At 33.0% G+C, this 14866-nt stretch overlaps 2 protein-coding genes across 4 annotated transcripts; one reads left to right on the plus strand and one right to left on the minus strand.

Moving 5' to 3' along the window:
- Positions 1 to 3479: 3479 nt before the first annotated feature.
- On the plus strand, positions 3480 to 8025 carry LOC112795725 (thiamine biosynthetic bifunctional enzyme TH1, chloroplastic). 3 transcript variants are annotated; one of them, XM_025837859.3, is made up of 10 exons: positions 3480 to 3616; positions 3897 to 4217; positions 4601 to 4675; positions 4969 to 5044; positions 5129 to 5204; positions 5323 to 5454; positions 5976 to 6040; positions 6188 to 6315; positions 6498 to 6757; positions 7240 to 8025. In XM_025837859.3, exons 1-10 carry the CDS (start codon positions 3596 to 3598, stop codon positions 7769 to 7771), a joined length of 1686 nt encoding a protein of 561 aa, XP_025693644.1. In that variant the 5' UTR covers positions 3480 to 3595; the 3' UTR covers positions 7772 to 8025. The 3 variants fall into 3 exon arrangements, with proteins under 3 accessions (XP_025693644.1, XP_025693646.1, XP_025693647.1); XM_025837861.3 differs by having other exon boundaries at positions 4017 to 4217; XM_025837862.2 differs by having other exon boundaries at positions 3589 to 3766.
- A 450-nt stretch (positions 8026 to 8475) lies between these two features.
- LOC112795726 (serine/threonine-protein kinase SRK2A) lies at positions 8476 to 12164 on the minus strand. Its single transcript, XM_025837864.3, has 9 exons — positions 11529 to 12164; positions 11232 to 11306; positions 11045 to 11146; positions 10802 to 10855; positions 10603 to 10695; positions 10421 to 10513; positions 9516 to 9620; positions 9338 to 9436; positions 8476 to 9061 (listed from the first exon to the last, which is right to left on the minus strand). The coding sequence occupies exons 1-9, from the start codon at positions 11646 to 11648 to the stop codon at positions 8750 to 8752; spliced, it is 1053 nt and encodes a 350-aa protein (XP_025693649.1). The 5' UTR covers positions 11649 to 12164; the 3' UTR covers positions 8476 to 8749.
- Positions 12165 to 14866: the final 2702 nt, after the last annotated feature.

A 14866-nucleotide genomic window follows, 5' to 3' on the forward strand; every position in this document is an offset into this window, starting at 1 on the left:
CATTTCTCAAGTAACACAAATTCCATAGGTTACTCTACCTCTTGGTAATTGAAATTAGAAATTAAATTGAGTTTAATTTCCTTTAAAGTTTTCACCAAAAATTTTATTATTCTCTCTCTCTTCTCTTTTTTCTCTCTTTGTTTTTGTCATATATATCAATCAAAAAAGAAGCAAAAACAAGTTATCAGAGATGAAGATGGAAGAAGCTATAAGTAAAAATCAAAGAGAAGATGGGACATAAATTTTAATTAATTTTAATTTTATTCATTACTTTCATTAAAAACTTTTCTCTTTTCTCTCTTTATGTTCAGTCACTTCATTTGTCAGGAAAGAAGATTATAGAACCAAGTTATCAGAAGAAGAAACAGAAGTTAGAAAGAAGCAAGCAGCAAAAGTGATGATGGCTCTTGCAAAAAGAAGATCTACAGTATAGCATGGCTGAGATCTTTACTACTAATGACAAGATGTGGTGAATAAGCCTCAAGATCTCCATGCCTAAAAATGGTAGCAATCCAATTCGGTCAGAGAAGAAGATCCCTGTAGTATGGCTCGTTTCTACTTTTTGTTCATCCATCACAAAAGGCAGGTACTGTACTACGTGGAGGAGGAAGCAGAAGTAGAGCAGATAGAGCTGTCAAAGATCAAGTGATCATCAAGGGTCAGAAATCCTTCTAGGAAACCAAGTCAAGATGAAATTTGATGAGAAGGGACGAGAGAGAGGTAATTACATGTTGATTTTTGCTTTCGGTTCCTCTCTCCTCTCTCCTCTCTTTGTCCGAACTGATTTTTGGTGTTAAAGAAGAAGAAGGCTCGGTTGAACTGTTTCAACCTTGGAAGTTTCTCCTTCTATAATAAGGGTGAACGGCCAAGGTTTGAGATAAGGAGAAAAAGCATAGAGTTCTCATATCTACCCAAACTAACAGAAGTTATTCTCCTTCAATGTGTTTCATTTTGTATTTTCTTTAAGTTTTGTCCGTTTGAGTCTCATGGTGAAAAAAGGCAAACAGTGAGGTTTGTAAGAAAAAGCCAGTGAGAAAAAAAAAGACAGAGTGTACAAAATTAAAGAAAAAGCCATAGGTGTCTTAGAAGTCCTTTGTACATATATGTATTGTGTATCATAATTCTGTGGGAATTCTCTTACAAGTTGGGTTAGCACTTAGCAGTTGAAAGCTTGGTAGGTGACCAAGTCAAGTTCAGGATTAGGGATAGATTCTGAACTTGTTCCGGATAGGAAGGGTAGTTCCCAGGAAAAATTGGTGTATGTAATCTGTTTGATTATAGTAAAATTCCGTCACTGTTGTGATGGAGACTGGACGTAGGCTGCATTGCACTTAGCAGCTGAACTAGGATACATCTTGGTGTGATTCTTTCTTTCTCTTCTACTCCATTATTATTTCTGTTGCTTAGGAGACAAAATTAAAAAATATCTCTTCACCGAGACAAAAAGAAAATGTCTCTTGACCAGTGACGAGACAAAAAGCAAAAATATCTCCTAAGGTTTTTCTAAAAAGATAGAAAGTGTTCTCAATAAAAAGGGGCTAAGATTCGACCCCCTTCTCTTAGCCACTGATAACGATAAAAAATATATATTTTTTATTGTAAAACTAATTTTTAAATTAGGATTTTTTTAATTAATTTAAATTTTTTTAAAAAAATCTAAAAATAAATAAAAATATATAAAATTATTGAAAAAATGGCACAATCAAAAAGAGGGATAAAACTTTCTAAATATCTATAAGTATCTTTTAGTTTCTTGATTTTTGAGAAGTTGAAATAGCCGTAATTCGAATTAGAAGAAGAGATACGAGAGAAAAGAAGAGAAGTAAAGAAGAATATAAAAATATATTTTTTATTGTAAAACTATTTTTTAAATTAATTTTTTTAATTAATTTAAAATTTCTTTAAAATCAATATTAATGTTTACTCTTATGATTAATATACGGTATATTATGCTCTCGTGTTAAATGGATGGTAACTATACTTCCTAACTTCTATGAAGTTTTACAGCCAAAGGAGAGTTCAACCCATGAAAGAGGTTTAACCATTTTTAAAGTGAGAGCTAACTCATTATTGCGGTAAATGATTGAGGCTTCTTTAATAATATTTAATCAACCATTTAGTTAAAGATCAATTTGCCACATGCCCACATATTATAGAATTTATTTAAAATTTATTATTGATTAAGATTTAAATTTCTTACACTTATTTTATTTTAATAGACGAACAAACTAATTAATTCACCAATTCAAATTAATTATATTTGCTCATTTTCCTTGCTATGAAATTCCTAACTTTTCATTTCATAGAAAAATAAAAAGTAAAAATTTACTAGTTTCTTACTATTTTTTAATAAAAATGTTATTTTACATTGTTCGTAATAGAAATTTTGTTAAATATTTTTCTGTCAGATTTAGAATCTCAAAAGTTGGTTGTAGACTTGTAGTTAAATTTTGATGAAAAATCTCATTGTTGCTATTATTATTGGCTTAAATGGCCCTTAGTTTTTTTTTTTTATCGAAAATAGGAAGATTCGAATTTACAATTTTTTAAATAAGTATAAAAAAAATTATGTTACTTGAACTATAACTTGTTGACAAATGGTCTTTACTTAAACTGTTATTCATATAATCATATCAATAAATTTTTTCTTTGATTTTATATATATATATATATATACTAGAATAAATTATTGCATTCTTATATATATTTAGGTTTAATTATTCTGTTGTTCTTTATAGTTTTATTAAATTTTTAATTATGTTCCTATATTTTTTTTTCTTTTCAATTGAGTTCTTACACTGCTTTAATTTTGTAATTAAGTCTTTTTTAGTGTAAAAAATATTAGAATTAATTGAATATTTCTTCGCAAATTGAATGTATTTATAAATAAAAACTTAATTAAAAGGTTGACTGCATGTATTTTGGTAAAAATATTGTGTTAATTTTAACATTTTTAACATAAAAAAGACGTAATTACAAAATTAAAAGCAGTGTAGAGACTTAATTAAAAAAAATATAAAGACCTAATTAAAAATTTGGTGAAACTATAGAAACTAATAGAATAATTAAACAATATATATATATATATATATATTTTTTTTTTAAATAATCAACTATACTTTTTTTAAAAGATAATCAAACTTTTTGACCATAACATAATAAATTTTTTCGTAAACTTAAAATCAGCTACCATATATTTATTACATTTATATTTTATTTTGATTATATTACTTATTTTATAAATATTAAAGATTCAATTTATTTTTTAGCTTATACTAGAAGAATATTTTACACTTTTAAAAATTTTATTCTAAAATTTAACTAATATATATTTATTATAAATTTATATATTTAACATATAAAAAACAAATTAATATAATAAATTACACTAATTTAAAATAAAATTAAAAAAATCAACAAATTATAACTCAAATAATATAATCTCATTTCTTTAACTAGAAATTTTAAATTCGAATCTCAATCTTAACAAAAAAAAAAAAATAGCCAATTGGTTCCGATCGGGTCGGGTTGTTGAAGTGAGAAACAGAGCTAAGCTGACATAGCTTGCAACTTGCATGTTGAAGTTTTGCCGTTAATGGCTTCCTGCACTTTCGTGGTACACTCTACTCTCTCTCCTCTCTTCATTTGATTCAACACAATTCTACACATTTTTGTTATTCAATATATCCTCAACCAATCTTCTTCTACAACACACCACATCTTCACGGATTATCCACCTACTAATTTCACTCACATATTACTCAAAGTATCAATAAAATATCTGTGAACTTTGACTGACTTTCTTTCCTTCTACTAATTTATTAATGCATTCACGCTATTCGTCTTTGTTCTGCTGCTTTTTTTTTTTGAAATGTTTTATACTTTGTTGTGTGTAGAACTCTTGGCATTCACCACAGGTTGCTCCAATTTTAGGTTTCAAACAAGTTAGGATTTTGACTCCTCTGTTTTCGGATTTGGATAGAAAGAATCAAAGGCACGTTTTTTTGAACATGCAGCACTCCCAGTGTGTTTCTGGGATCGGGAGTGGAACCACGCAGATTTCTGACGCCAAAATTCCGCATGTGCTCACTGTCGCCGGCTCTGATTCAGGGGCCGGTGCCGGAATCCAAGCGGACCTTAAAGCTTGCGCCTCCCGCCATGTCTTCTGTTCAACTGTCATAACGGCTGTTACTGCACAAAACACTGTTGGAGTCCAGGTTCATTTTCATATAACAGTCTTGAATGAATTTAATAGAGATAGAGTCCAATTAAGTTTATGTATTATGTTATACTAAGTCACTATCATATATGATCTCAACAACCTGAAAACTGATTCTGTTTATGGAGTTGATTGTCAAGTCACTGCACTAACTAATCTTAATTAGACTCTATCTCTATTAGGGTGTTGACTTTAATTTTTTTTATTTTGGTCAAAACAAAGCATTAAGTTCTCTAGGTTGAAAATGAACTTTTACCTACTTTTATTTTCATGGATAGTCAATTATCATTCTGATTTTAACAGTAATGCTAATGATTACTTGAGCTTTGCATTCCTTTTGGTGATTGTCTTCTCATTTCTCATATATGTGACGATTGCCAGGGAGTGGAGATATTGCCTGATGATGTTGTGGCTGAGCAATTGAAGTCTGTGCTCTCTGATATGCATGTTGACGTGGTAAGTTGAAATAGGAATCCGCATCTCATGAAATAATATCTGAATACAAGTGCTAGTTATTAATGTGAGGAACTGAAACGTGCTCAATTTTTAGGGAGAGATGATGGCCCTGGATTGTGGTATTGTGAAAATTTTATATATGTATTACTATAAAGTGGAGAAATAGGCAAATATCACTCATTATCATTCCTCCTTACATGTTGTTCTCTTGGATATACCCTGAGGTTTTGCTTCTCAATAGTTGCTAACGTATTTTTTTGCTCCTGAGCTAATTATTATTGTCATGTCCCTAGGTCAAAACTGGAATGTTGCCTTCCCTTAGTGTAGTGAAGGTCCTATGTCAGAGCCTTAGGAAATTTCCAGTGAAAGGTATGCACCTGTAGCAAAAATCTAATGTGTGTTCAATTGCCAATGAGAATAACTGCCATTCTAACTATTTTTTGCTGAAGGCAGCTATTGTGGTTGATCCTGTCATGGTATCTACCAGTGCAGATGTACTTGTCGGTCCTTCTGTTCTTGCTGGATTTCGGTATGTGTTTTAGAAACTGAAGTATGAAACATCCTAGGACAGTCATTTGTATTCAAAACAAGATTTCAAATGAATATCACTATTTGATTTCCTTTTATTGCTTGGTTTCTGTATGCAGGGAACTCTTTCCCATGGCTGATATTGTAACCCCAAATATAAAGGAGGCATCAGTCTTACTTGGTGATGTGCCATTGAAATCAGTTTCTGATATGCGTAGAGCTGCAAAACTGATACATGATATGGGTCCGAGGTTTGTTATTGTTTGAACTTCCAAGCAAAGTAAAATCATATTTTACTTGCATTATGGTGGTTTGTCTCCCATACTGATTACCATTCATTTGCCTATGCTTTAAGTAACTTAAGGAAGCCTATATTTCATTTATAGTGAGATAAACATCCAGAAATTGTATGTATGGCTATGAATTTTGGGCTGAAGGTGAACCTTCATAGTCAAAACATCTTACACCAGACATAATTGTAACAACATCTGATTGTATTATAGTAGCATTACATTGATTTCTTTCGTTGGAGGGAAACATACACTTGGTAATATTTTTATCTAAATGACTCATACTGTATCAGGAATATGGATTTAGAGAGTTCTTTTTTTGCAAACTCTTCTGAAAAATTGCATTGCATGTGGGAAATAAAGTGATTTTTAATTGAATATCTGGTTGGCCCTGAAAGCCTGAGCGGTATATCTGAGCTGAGAATTTAGGTTATTGAAGTGTTTAACTTAAGTGAACTTCTGATAATTAATTTTCATTGCAGGAATGTACTCATCAAAGGTGGTGATCTTCATGCTTCATTAGATGCTATTGATGTTTTCTTTGATGGTAAGATTAAGTCTTTGAATCTATTTACGTAACAGCCAAATAAAAACTAAACTATACAAGACTCAACAACTTGTTTCCTTTACATCTTCCTAATGTATGTTCCATCCACTTTAAAAATGAGCTCCATCTTGGTTTTGAGTTTTGCAGGTGAGGAATTTTATGAGCTGTGTTCATCGCGTGTAAAAACCTGCAATACACACGGTACTGGTTGTACTTTGGCATCATGCATAGCAGCAGAGCTGGCTAAAGGATCGTCAATGTTGTCAGCAGTTAAGGTTTGTCCAGCTGTCTGAGTTCACATTAATAGTACCTCATTTGACAATATCCATCTATCCCTTTCTCCATTTTATTTTCCTTTGTAGATAAAATTAAGAAGCAGAAACTGAAAATATATAAAAGAACATATAGATGACATATGCTAATATGATAAGATATCTACATATATGGATGTTGACAGGTAGCTAAACGTTTTATTGAGACTGCCTTGGATTACAGTAAAGACTTGGTCATTGGAAATGGACCCCAAGGACCTTTTGACCCTCTTTTGGCACTTAAGAATATCAATCGAAGTTCTTATAGGCAGGAGAGGTTGTTTAATCCAAATGACTTGTTAGTATATGCTGTAACGGATTCAAACATGAATAAGAAGTGGGGTCGCTCCATTGCTGAAGCCGTTAAAGCTGCTGTAGAAGGAGGTGCTACCATCATTCAATTAAGGTTTGTTTTTTCAAAATCTCCTTTGCTTGCCTTTGTATTATGATGATATGCTAAGCCAACCATCCTAAAGAAATGCAAATATAATTTTTTTTTAATTATGAAAGTTCTTTTTGCAGTATGTTTCTTGCAATATTTATATATTTGTTCCTTATAATTTCTACCCATGTCTCAAAATTCAATCAACATGAGGCCATCCTCTAAAGGGAAGCATTAAATATTTGCATAAGGCTATCCTCTGTGTTATTATTTATTTCCCAGTCTCCATAGTAATTCTGTTATGGCTTCATTAATATGTGTAAGGTGAAATTCCAGGTCAAAGATTGCTTGCCCCAATTTTTTTTGGTGGTCGCTCGTGCTTGTAAATTTAGACACGTTTGTTGTGGCCTCTTCCCCTCTTTAATTAAGTGTCATTTGATGCATAGTTGTTAGGACTTGATCATGGCCACTAATCACCTAAACCTGGCTTTACTTTTGTAATTCAGGGAAAAGGATGCTGAGACAAGGGAGTTTATTGAGTCAGCCAAAGCATGTCTTAAAATATGTCATTCCTATGGAGTACCTCTACTTATAAATGATCGCATAGATGTGGCCCTTGCTTGTGATGCTGATGGTGTTCATGTTGGTCAATCTGATATGCCTGCACGTCTTGCTAGAAGGCTCCTAGGCCCTGAAAAGATTATCGGAGTATCATGCAAGACACCGGAGCAGGCCGAACAAGCATGGATCAATGGTGCTGATTACATTGGTTGTGGTGGTGTATATCCCACCAGCACAAAGGCAAACAACCGCACCATAGGCTTGGATGGATTGATGGAGGTATGTAAGGCCTCTAAACTTCCTGTGGTGGCAATTGGTGGCATTGGTCTTTCAAATGCTCATGATGTCATGGAACTTGGTCTACCAAATCTTAAAGGTGTTGCTGTTGTTTCGGCTTTATTCGATAGAGAATGCATTTTAACCGAGACAAGGAACTTGCACTCTGTGGTAAGTGGGGCAGCATTGTCGGTAAACTGAAGACATACGGCATTCTGTATAAAAGGATTGGTTAGAATAGGGCCCAGTTGCTTTCACCTATAATGGAACTAAATAGCTGCAGAATCTTTATGGCTCAGGCTAAATTTGTAAATGCAGATTTCAAAAATAATGAAACGCATTATGAAAGCATAGTGGGCCAACACAATATATATATTTGCAGGTACATTAATTGTCCTTGTTACTTGTTAGATGTCCATGCCATTATAGGTTGAATAATATTGCAGTTTAATGCATCCGATTATACATTTTGAAGTTCTAGGGAAGTAAAACAAATTTGTGGCATAAATTGCATTCTTTACTGAAAATAATTAGACAACTACTGAGAAGTAATTAGCTGCCTAACCAAATAGAAAACTAGTTTTGTTCTTTCAACAAAATAAAGAGTCATTCCCTTGCTACCTTGTCATTCCCACTTCTCCAAAAGGCAGAAAGGTTAGTTGGCTTTTCCATGCTAACATTCTCGTTCTTTTCTTGTTATCCCCACTCTTGCCATCACTTTTCACAACTCACACATTTTTAAAGTTAAAGTATCTGCAAACACCATTGATTGAATACTCGCTCACTCTTTAGATGACTAATTGACGTGAGGAGAGCATGCTGTGTCTGAGGGGAAAATTAAGTTTAATTTTTTCACAAACCAATCGTACAACTAAAGCAGTATTTTTAAGCTAGGAGACACTTCATAACAAACCAAAAAATCTAAACACAACTTCATAAGATATAACACGGTCATAATTAACAACCTTGTACAAATATTAAAAGGGGGAGGGGGAAAGGAAAGAAAGAAAGAAAAAAAAGGGGGGGGGGGGGGTTCTACAGCCATTATTCAACTGTGTCCTATGGTGAAAACTGAATTTTATACACATGGGCAAAAACACTTTTGTACTTAGTTGACTTAACCAAGAGCAAAGGGAACCAGGAATCTATTCTACTATCCAAGAATCAAACTGTTTACTTTTAACTAACATGAAACTCTCCACTAGCTTGTGCCTCCTTGACCCTTTTTTCATATTCGTCTTCTTCTACCTCGGCTTCTTCTTTTGCTTCATCTTCCTCCTCTTCTCCCCCCCATCCAAATCCTCCAACTGACCTGGAAGCTGGCGGAGGAGTTTTGGCCTCCTCGACAATTTTCATGATGTCCTCTATACTCTGAAGAGAAAAGGTCGGGTTTTCTTTTCTATAGTAGACAGCTTGAGCCATTTCTGTCAATTCCCTAGGCAAGTTCTTTAAGAACCATGGGTGTGACTTGATCTCCTTAATGGTGATTCTCTGCAGTAAATCACAATAGAATGATAACTCATTTCCCAAAATCCACTGGAGTTGGCCTAGCAGCCTTACACTCCTCAAATTGGTGCATGACTCTTATTAGTCCATGTTTGAAATTACAACAAAAAATACAACATAAAACTATGATTAAGAATCTTGTGGATTTAACAAGGCATAGCTTTAAATTCGACAAAATTAATTAAATACATCTCGGTCAATAGATACATAAAAAAGCAAATTCGGCCTCAGATGATATTTAGCAGCAAAGTATGTACATACCCTAGCTGGATTAGCCACAAAAATGCGAGATAGAAGATGCCTACAGTCTTGAGATATGTGAACATAGTCTGGGATCATATATTGGACAGCCATAATTCGCTGCATAAGATTAAGAATATAATGAGTAAGAAGTGTCGACTTTAAATCTGTCAACTAGCGCCATTAAAACGAATATTACATTTATGGTTTTCCTGAAATTTTTGGGATCCTCTTGGTCCTCAAATGGGTATGCTCCAACTAGCATTACATAAAGAGTCACTCCACATGACCATACATCTGCCAACTGAACAAACACAAAATAGAATAGAATAATAAAAAAATGAACACCATTGGCATATAATGCACAGAAAATTCATCAAGCAAGATTTATTCTTTATAGGGTTAAATCCTAGAGTTAAATCCTGGTGAAGTGTGGGTTTATAAGGTATAGGACTTTCCAATCACAATAAATAGCTTTTGTGGTGTGACTCTCTCGGTCCAATCACAATAAATAGCTTTTGTGGTGTGGCTCTCTCAAAGTTCTCTCAGTGTCAAGTGTTTTTTTCTAGCTCTGACATTTGTAAAAGAGGTTACAGAGTCATTGAAGCATCCACAATAAAAAATCAACAGAAGTTATACAACACTTCCTAAATATTTTATATAAACACAGCTCCAGATTTTGCCATGTAAAAGTGGGTATAGTAGGTGGTAATGTGAAATGTGTAAGCCAAAATGCAGAACAAACACAATCATGGCCCTTTCCTTGGATGGCTAAATTTTGAACAACCATTTTGAAAATTAAAAGAATTCATCATAAGGCACTTGGACTTCATAAAATTAGGACCTCGCATTCCAAACTACCAAATTCACACATTAAATTTATCCATATTATTCCACAACTGAAATATTGAAGCATCATGCCATCAAACCTGATGCACATCAAGAATTACTTGTGACTCAATTGCATGAACCATGTTGCTTGATGGCCTTGCGCCAAGAGAACTAATTAACAACCATTTTATTTCTTATCTTTCATATGACAAAGAGAGGCACATGTGTATTGAACCATTCCATCACAATCTGGATCTTAATCAACCAGATTACCTTTCCATCATACTCTCTTCGTTGAAGAACCTCTGGTGCAATGTAGGCAGGAGTTCCCACTGTTGATTTAGGCCTTGAATGAAGCAGAGATGACTAGAAAAAGAAAGGTTATCATAAGCAAAATTTATGCTTTTAATAATTTATCTAAAACATTTGGGTATGATATCACTCCATAATTGAACCTTGGAATAACCAAAGTCACAAATCTTCAGACGAGGGGCAGGGCTGCCATCCAGTAAGGTATTCTCCAGCTTCAAGTCTCGATGGCAAATTTGCTGCAAGAGTAATGAAGTTAAATACTATAGACCCCAAAGAGGTGTCAACAAAACATTATAACACATACCAAATCAAACAACCAATTAGAATAATTATTTCATTTACCATGGAATGGCAGTAGCTAACTCCAGAGATGAGCTGCTGGAAGAAATACCGAGCCTAAAAATTTGAAAGATGCAACAAGTCAACAACAACGAGAAACAGTTCGTAGATTCTTCCCATACTTAGTGGGATTTAAAGTTGGCCAAACACCTTGATGCTCTTATCCTACACTCACTAAACAATGGTTAAAGATTAAGATTTATGACAATTGAAATATGGAGCTCTGAATTTTAGAAGAGTGCAAACCTCATCTTCACTAAATCTTCCAGCATTGCAAATTCGCTCGAATAGCTCTCCTCCAGCTGCATACTCCATCACTATTCCAAGATGTGTAGGAGTCAAAACCACCTGCAAAGTTAAAATCCACTATTAAACAACCTGAACTATGAATATTATACAATTTATGAACACTACACAATTCAATCTCACAGACCTCCTTGAACCGAATGATATTCGGGTGGCGAAGGCTTCTGTGGTTTATGATTTCCCTTGCAACATTTTCATCAATCTGCAAAAGCATCAATTTTTTTTATAGTGATCTCCACAGGCACAGCAAACACACCTGACAGAATAAATCAAAGCCCAAGATACACATGCTGACATGCTTTTTCTTTCCTAGAGTAAATTTAGCTTCTTGAAATGTGAAGTACCGCTTCAAAATAATGCTAGTGGCTATTTCATGTTATGATTTTATAATTTTTAAATAAAGAGAAGATTTTTGAGGACAAACCTTGTGACCCCTTTCAATGTATTTCATAGCAACAAGCTCCTTGGTCTCTTTGTGGCGCATAAGCCTTGCCACCCCGAAATTCCCAGATCCTATATCCTTCACCAGCTCGTACTTTTCCATACTCCTTCTCCTTCTCTCGAATCAACCAACACGCGGAGAAAGTTCGCAGCTTCCGGTTCCACCGAGATAACCCCAAACGGCGAAACGAGATCTCAGAGAAGAGAGAGAAAAATCCGAAATTGGAGAAAAGAGAAAGAAGCAGAGAAGAAAGAGAGTGAAGGTAGTGGGGATTTGGGAGAGTTTCCAAGGGAAGCAAAGAATCGTGTGCGCAATTCGAAGCTAAATTAGGATTTGATTTAATTAATTAATCAAATATTAGTTATTTATTACTGCTGATTATTGTTGATTTGGTTCATGGAAGAGGTGTTAAAAAGTGATGATTAAAAAATTGAACAGAACGGAGAGTGGGAACACAAGAACGCATGTGGAAGGGAAGGGAAGAGAGAGAAAGGAATACCGTATCGAATACGTATGTATGTACGTCTATGTATCTGTGAGTGCACTCATTCTCTTCTTACAATCTTACTTGTTACTTCCCTTTCAAAAAGGATAAATTAATGTAACAAGAATCTTATCAATACCATCAATCTCTGTTATTATATTATAGGTGCAATAGACTTCACGTGAAGTTGATAACTAAAAGCTGTTAGATAATTTATCTAAGGACTTTCAGCTATCAACTTTACATAAAGTAGACTGCATTTGAGTTTTTATCTATATTATATTTTAAAAACAAACTCTATCATTATTACTCATCTTTTTAATTATGATTTTTTTCCAATAATTTTATTCATATGCTAAACATTTTTAATATTTGTATAAAAATATAATTGTTATTGATTAATTTTATACTTAAATTTTTTAATTAATAAAATAATAATACAAAATAATATTTATTATAAAAAAGTACATGTAACGAGGTTTTTGTTTTTAAGGGATAAGATCTTGAAAAACAGTCAAATTACTGAGTATTTTACCCTTTTTTTTCGGTAAACCGCTATGATTGTATTTTAATAATATGTTGTTGCCCTTTAATTAATAGTAGACAACTAAGGGAGTGGATTTGCATGAGCCGCAAAGCACAATGTTTGATTAGTCATGACAGATGAGGTGGAAAATACATCCACTCAATTATTAAAAAAAATTAGAATGTAAAATATAATTTTTTATTTTTATTATTTTTTTATATTTATTTTTAATTTTATTTATAAAATTAATAATAAAAATTTATACTTTATTCTCTGCATTATTAAAAAAAAATTGAAAGGTCTTGACAATAGGAGGTGAAGGAAATCCAAGTATCCGACAAAGGCAATAAATAATTAATAATAATAACCATGCAATTTGATTTTTGTTTTCTTTCACATCTGCTTCTGGAATTCGCTTTTCCAATTTTATAAGCTATTTATATGATATGACATGATATTATGATTAGAGGATAGAGAATGACATTTTGAAGCGTGCTTCTTTTTCTCACCTTTCGCATTTGACTAACCCGTTTATGGCTGCCTAATCAAATTGGTCTACTACCACTTAGAAAAAGATTATTCAAAGTACAAAATTTGTAAAATAAAAAATTAATTATTATTAATTTATAATTTTTATCATATATAAATTTTATAATTTTAATTTAAGAATAATTTATTTTTTTATTTTATTAACTCTTATAATTTTAAAAAAATTGATCCATTCAATAATATTAACTCATTTAAATATGACAAGTAACTTAAGTTTTTCTCTATTAAAATAAATATTAGATGTTCAAATTTTATTTTATATATATAACAATTTATTGATTAGTTACGACAATTAGTTTTTAACTTATTAAATTAAAAGATATTTTGAAAAAAAGTAATTCGAATAGGATGTAATTTTATTATTTTACTTTCTTTCACCATTATTAAGTGGTTTCATTATAATTCACTTTATCTAAAATATTGATTTGAATTGTTTTATTTGAATGAAAAAAATATAAAAAAATATTTTTATTAAATTTTAAATACGTTTGTATATATTTTTTAAGAAAAGTATTTTATTAAAAAAGAAATTATTTATTCTTTAAAAAATTAACAATATCTTAGTTTTAGAAAAAAAAAAGAAAAAACAGAAAAGTATTTTTAATATTTAAAAATTCATTAAAAATATTAATTTTTTTAAAAGTAAATTCAGACCTAAAATCTCATTTGAAATATATTATTTTTAACTAAATGTGTATAATATGGTCAGCCATCTTTATTACTGACAATAATAGTGAATGAGAAAATCACAAAAATACAAATAAACCCACGTTTTCTATATATATTATTAGCGTGTTAAGGATACTAGTTAAATATAATATATTTTAAAAAAATAGTTTTTTATAAAAAATAAAAAAAATAAAAACCAATATCTTTATTTTGGTTTTCTACGGTATTTCCTAACCCGGCACGCCAATGATTAATCCGTCGTGGTACTGAGCTTCATTTAAGGGTTTGTCGCTTGCCAATGAATTGTTGCATGCACAAGGCGGAATTCGAACCCCCGACACTTGCTTAAATAAATTAGTGAGCTAATCAATACATCAACCCAACTTGATTAATTTACCTTGATTTTTGATGGGAGTTGTTCATACCCTGGCCCAACGACAAAGGCCCAGGTCCAAATAAAAGGCCTAGTCCGAAGGATTAAGCCTAGCTAAGTACCGACCTTCACATAAGAAGTCGGTATCAACCACGACTTACTCTAAAGAAGTCGGACATGAGATTAGCTGGCAGATAAACACTCATTCAAATGAGTAACCGCCCCTAAAATCTCTCTAACCGCTTCATAAAGCCATATCTTAACCTCCCCAAGATAATGGGACGGTTAACACCCTAAAGATACGGCACTACTCCAACGGTGGTTATTGGCTCACCACTATAAATACACTGACACCCCTCAGGTATCTCTAAGCCCAATACTCTCTAGACCTGCTAACACCCTTGCTGACTTAGGCATCGGAGTGTCTTTGCAGGTACCACCCCTCATTCACCAACGTGTATAAGTCGGAAGGAGGCTCCAGCGTGCTAACCATCTCGGAGCTCACCATCCGCGGACGATTGGGCCAACTTACGCCATCTACTCTATTAATCTCCGGTTACCCACCGTAACATTGGCGCCGTTGCCGGGGACCCGAGAGATCATCCATCGATGGCGGACAGATCCCACGAAGAAGGCCATGTGGAGACAGATTCTGAGCAAGAGAATCTGGACACAGGCAATAACGATGCGGACCTTGCCCTCCACCAGGAAATTGACAA

Source organism: Arachis hypogaea, chromosome 4 (genome assembly GCF_003086295.3).
Source record: "Arachis hypogaea cultivar Tifrunner chromosome 4, arahy.Tifrunner.gnm2.J5K5, whole genome shotgun sequence".
NCBI lineage: Eukaryota > Viridiplantae > Streptophyta > Magnoliopsida > Fabales > Fabaceae > Arachis > Arachis hypogaea.

Excerpts from the sequence above, each read along its gene's own strand:
- LOC112795725 (XM_025837859.3), top strand. The coding sequence starts at position 3,596 with ATGGCTTCCTGCACTTTCGTG. Across the intron at positions 4,218-4,600 it reads AAAACACTGTTGGAGTCCAG|GGAGTGGAGATATTGCCTGA; the intron begins GTTCATTTTCAT and ends GACGATTGCCAG. Across the intron at positions 6,758-7,239 it reads GCTACCATCATTCAATTAAG|GGAAAAGGATGCTGAGACAA; the intron begins GTTTGTTTTTTC and ends TTTGTAATTCAG.
- LOC112795726 (XM_025837864.3), bottom strand. The coding sequence starts at position 11,648 with ATGGAAAAGTACGAGCTGGTGAAGGATATAGGATCTGGGAATTTCGGG. Across the intron at positions 11,307-11,528 it reads ACATTGAAAGGGGTCACAAG|ATTGATGAAAATGTTGCAAG; the intron begins GTTTGTCCTCAA and ends ATGCTTTTGCAG. Across the intron at positions 10,514-10,602 it reads GTGACTTTGGTTATTCCAAG|TCATCTCTGCTTCATTCAAG; the intron begins GTTCAATTATGG and ends TTCTTTTTCTAG.